At 52.5% G+C, this 4,924-nt stretch overlaps 1 protein-coding gene across 1 annotated transcript in view; it reads left to right on the top strand.

The window, feature by feature from the left end:
* Positions 1 to 296: 296 nt before the first annotated feature.
* The window catches only part of LOC102248805 (taste receptor type 1 member 2), a 15,340-nt gene continuing 10,712 nt past the window's right edge, over positions 297 to 4,924 (top strand). The window contains exons 1-2 of the mRNA XM_014530660.1: positions 297 to 1,002; positions 3,205 to 3,505. Of these exons, the coding sequence (XP_014386146.1) occupies positions 740 to 1,002; positions 3,205 to 3,505 (564 nt within the window). The 5' untranslated portion in view covers positions 297 to 739. The remainder of the gene's footprint in view (positions 1,003 to 3,204; positions 3,506 to 4,924) is intronic.

Below are 4,924 nucleotides of genomic sequence, written 5' to 3'. Positions count from 1 at the left end.
CCAGGGAGAGTTTCTTAACCTCCCTGTGCCTCAGTTTCCTCATCTGTGAACCGGGGTTAGAAACACTTCCAGTTTTCGTGAGCATTGAGAGAGATGGAGACTGCCCGGGCCGGTGTGGCTCAACAGTTTAGCACCGACCTGTGAACCAGAAGGTCACGGTTCGATTGATTCCCGGTCAGGGTACATGCCCGGGTTACGGGCTCGATCCCCAGTGTGGGGTGTGCAGGAGGCAGCTGTTCAATGATTCTCATCGTTGATGTTTTTATCTCTCTCTCCCTCTCCCTTCCTCTCTGACATCAATTTAGAGAGAGAGGGAGAGAGAAAGAGAGAATGACAAGCACTCAGCACAGCACCTGGTTCTTATTGACAATGGCTACGGCTTTGGGGACACCTGCTATAGGCCAGATGCCATTTAATTACCACAGGCCAGGCCACCTCGGTCAGGCGCTGAGGTCGGGCTCCATCTCCCAACCTGCTCTGTCTCCTGGTTGGTCTCCTGTGTCCTTTACTGCCAGGTGTTTGAACATCAGGGGATGCGACCTATCCTCCGCCTCGAGGCAGAAGGCCAGGGCCCAGTTGGCAGGACATGCTCCCTCTACCTCCAAAGGTGGTTCTTCCCGACCACCCAGGCCCCGTGGTCCCTAACCAGCCTCCTCCCCTCCCCCGGAGCCCTCTGACCTCTCCACCTGTCCCCGGTGCCTTCCCCACCCCGGACAGTGGCAGGACTGTCACTATGTAAATGTCTGTGCAAATCCCTTGGAGTCAAGCGGCCAGCTCTCTGGTGAGGCAGAGCGACCTCTGGGGACCCCACTTCCCAGCCATGGGACCTCAGGCCGGGGTGGTCTGCTCCCTGTTCTTTCTGCTCCAGGTCCTGGCCGTGCCGGCTGAGAACCCGGACTTCAGCCTGGCAGGGGATTACCTCTTGGGCGGCCTCTTCACCCTCCATGCCAACGTGAAGGGCACCGTCCACCTCAACTTCCTGCAGGTGCCCAAGTGCAATGAGTGAGTCTCCGGTGGGAGGCTGGACGTGGCGGTGAGGGTGGGTGGGAGCCGGGGCTGGTCCTGTGGTCCTCGGGAGGCCAGGCTGAGATTGGGGGCTCAGAAAGCTCCTCCTCATTCATTGCCAAATCCCCATCCTGGATCCACCTCGCTGGCCCCCAGGGAGGCCACACACAGTCCATGGTTCTGAAATTTTGGCCATTGTGTTCTGAAACACTGAGATCTGGGTTGTCCCAATGCCATGTCTCTTACTATAGTTATAGGATGTTTCAGATCATAAGGCCATGTCTCAGAGACCACCAAAACCACCCCATCCCCTCTGGCAATTAGGGGACTCCCAGGGAGTCCACTCCGAGGCCCCGTCGAGACACTAGGTGTCCTAACTTTGGAGGCAGACTGTGGCTCTTGTACAGCAGCTTCTCAGCTGGAGGGGACAGTTTGCCTGTGCCCAGGGCTGTGGTGAGGTGGGCAGGGGCGCTGCCAGGACTGGAGGGGACTTTCTGCACCCACCCTGTGAACCCCTGGGGGTGGTAGCCTCGCTCAGAGATTGGGTGGGCCATCTCCTGGAGCCAGCCTGGGATTATACAATAGTGACCTTGTGCAGAGAGGGTAAAGGCATTCTGGGAGAGAGGGAGAGAGGAAGGAGAGTGCAAAAGTTGACTGAGCATTGACTTCTGTGATGTTGGGGAAGATTAGATGCTGGCTTGAGAATGGTGAGGGTGATGGCACAGGGATGGTACGAAACATGACGTTAGATGTTCTGGCACCTGTGATAATGGTAGGGAGTCCAGTGAAGTGATGGCAGTCATGGAAGTGATGATGGTGATGTTTATAATGGTGATGGCTGGTGATAATAAAAAAAGGTGAAGAGTATGGTGATGATGGCAGTGGTGATGGTGATCGGTGGTAGGGATGATAGTGGTGATAGTGATGATGCTGATGGTGTTGGTGGTGGTGATGGTGGTGTGTTGATGGTGATGGTGAGGATGGTGATGATGGTGGTAGTGATGATAGTGGTGATGGTGATAATGATGATGCTGATGGTGGTACTGGTGGTGGTGGTGGTGATGGTGTGAAGATGGTGATAATGGTGGTGGTGAGGATGGTGGTAGAGATGATAGTGGTGATGGTGATAATGATGCTGCTGATGGTGGTGGTGGTGATGCTGATGATGGTGGTGGTGATGATAGTATTAGTAATGGTGATCACAGACATGTGGTGGTAGTGGCAATGATATTGGTAACATGGATAGTAGCTGATGATGGTGACAGTGGTGTTAGTGATGATGGATGTTCTGGCACCTGTGATAATGGTAGGGAGTCCAGTGAAGTGATGGCAGTCATGGAAGTGATGATGGTGATGTTTATAATGGTGATGGCTGGTGATAATAAAAAAAAGTGAAGAGTATGGTGATGATGGTGGTGGTGATGGTGATTGGTGGTAGGGACAATAGTGGTGATAGTGATGATGCTGATGTGTTGGTGGTGATGGTGGTGTGTTGATGGTGATGGTAAGGATGGTGGTGATGATAGTAGTAATGACAGTGATGATAGTGATAATGATGCTGATGGTGTTGGTGGCGATGGTGGTGTGTTGATGGTGATGGTGAGGATGATGGTGATGATGGTGGTAGTGATGGTAAGGGTGGTAATAATGGTGGTGGTGAGGATGGTGGTAGAGATGATAGTGGTGATGGTGATAGTGATGCTGCTGATGGTGGTGGTGGTGATGCTGATGCTGGTGGCATATTGATGGTGATGATGATGGTGGTGGTGATGATAGTATTAGTAATGGTGATCACAGACATGTGGTGGCAGTGGCAATGATATTGGTAACATGGATAGTAGGTGATGATGGTGACAGTGGTGTTAGTGATGATGAAGATTATAGTGGGTAATGCTGGCCACACTGGTGGACACTGGTAGAATGGTGACAGAGTCCAGAGCGATGGTGGTAAGAGTGGCAATGGCAGTGATTGATGGTGGCTACAGAGATAGAATGTCAGAGGTGGTCATAGGGATGATGATGATCTTAGAGATGCGGTACAGAGTCACTGAGGTGGTAAAAATGCCGGAACCTTCTGGAGTCTCTCTTTCTTGGGCAAGGCCTGCTTGGCTTTCCTTTGGCGTGTAGGACCAGCAGGCTGGCTCCCCTGCCCACCCCGCTCATTCCGGACCTGCCTCCCACCCCACTGCGGCCCTCCAGGTACGAGGTGAAGGCGCTGGGCTACAAGCTCATGCAGGCCATGCACTTTGCGGTGGAGGAGGTCAACAACCACAGCAGCCTGCTGCCTGGCGTGCGGCTGGGCTACGAGATGGTGGACATCTGCTACGTCTCCAACAACATCCAGCCCGTGCTCTACTTCCTGGCGCAGGAGGACTATTTCCTGCCCATCCAGGAGGACTACAGCCACTACGTGCCCCGCGTCGTGGCCGTCATTGGCCCTGAAAACTCTGAGGCTACCATGACTGTGGCCCACTTCCTCTCCCTCTTTCTCCTTCCACAGGTGAGATCCTGGGCCCTGGGAGCAGGGGCTGGGAGGGGACAGAGGTGTGGTTGTCCAGAGGGCTCCCTCCCCCCTGCCCCCAGTCATCGGGTGGAAGTGAGTGGAGAGAGCAGAAGCAGGACATCAACCCCAATCCTCGGCAAGCAGCCTGGCCTATTGGTTGAGAGCTCAGGCTTTGGAGGCAGACACCTGGGTGTGTGTCTTGGCTCTGAGTCGTGCCCATTGAGCCAATCTCTTAAGTCTTCTGAGCCTCAGTTTCCCCAGCTGCAAAGTGAGAGGATAGGAGTTCTATCTCAGGACTGTCTGATGATTAAAGCATTTAACCTATGCAAGAGTTATTAGCACACAGTAGGTGGTCAATAATGTTCCTGTTGTTATGTAGAGCAGCGGTTGCCAACGGTGTGGTCCCTGCTGTCCGAAAGTTGGCGACCGCTGATGTAGAGCATCTTGCACAAGAATGGAAACTCAGAAAATGCTCAATGTTATCCTGTGTAGTTGCCTAGCACAGAGCCTGCCACATAGTAGGTCTTCAAGAAAGTGCTATTGGCATTACTACTATTATCACTGTTATCATCACCATGATTGAAAGTGCCTAGTCCAGAACTGGCATAAAATATCTATTCATTAAAAAGTAGCTAGCACTGGACTTGGCACACAGTAGGTAGTTACAGATTCTGTAATTTTTGCTGTTTTAGATAGAGAGAGGAAGGGGGAGAGAGAGAGAAACATCGATTTGTTCCACTTATTGATGCATTCGTTGGTTGTTTCTTGTATGTGCCCTGATCCTAGGTCAAACCTGCAACCTTGGTGTATCAGATCGACACTCTAACCGAGCTACCCTGCTAGGGCCTTTGCTGTTGTTTTTATTCTGTAAAGCATCTAGCACAGGGTCTGACACATAGTAGGTGCTCAGTAAGTGTTCGTATTCTTATGTGAAACATCTACTCCAGTATACTGAACTCATTCTTTCATTCATTTAACAAATATTTGCTGAGCACCTACTATGCCAGGTACTATTGTAGGCTCTGAGGATACAGATGGGAACTTAGAGCTTATCTTCTAGTGGGGAGAGACAGACAGTAAACGTCAATAACTAAGTGGTTTAGGATGATAGAGGTTGAGAAGTGCAATGGACAAAAGGAAAAGACCCCTAGGGTATGGGAGCTGGGACGTGTCATGGACTGGCGGAAGTGGGTAGAGGTGGACTGCAGGTTTAAACGGCCCCCTCCCCTTGGGCAGATCACCTTCAGCGCCATCAGCGACGACCTGCGCGACAAGCAGCGCTTCCCGGCGGTGCTGCGCACGGTGCCAGGCGCCGACCACCACCTCGAGGCCATGGTGCAGCTGATGCTCCGCTTCCGCTGGAACTGGATTGTTGTGCTGGTGAGCGGCGACGACTACGGCCGCCGGAACAGCCAG

This window comes from Myotis brandtii, unplaced genomic scaffold, assembly GCF_000412655.1.
Source record: "Myotis brandtii unplaced genomic scaffold, ASM41265v1 scaffold754, whole genome shotgun sequence".
In the NCBI taxonomy this organism is placed as follows: Eukaryota; Metazoa; Chordata; class Mammalia; order Chiroptera; family Vespertilionidae; genus Myotis; species Myotis brandtii.
Note: the sequence above shows the minus strand (reverse complement) of the source record. Positions and strands in the feature narration are given on the sequence as shown.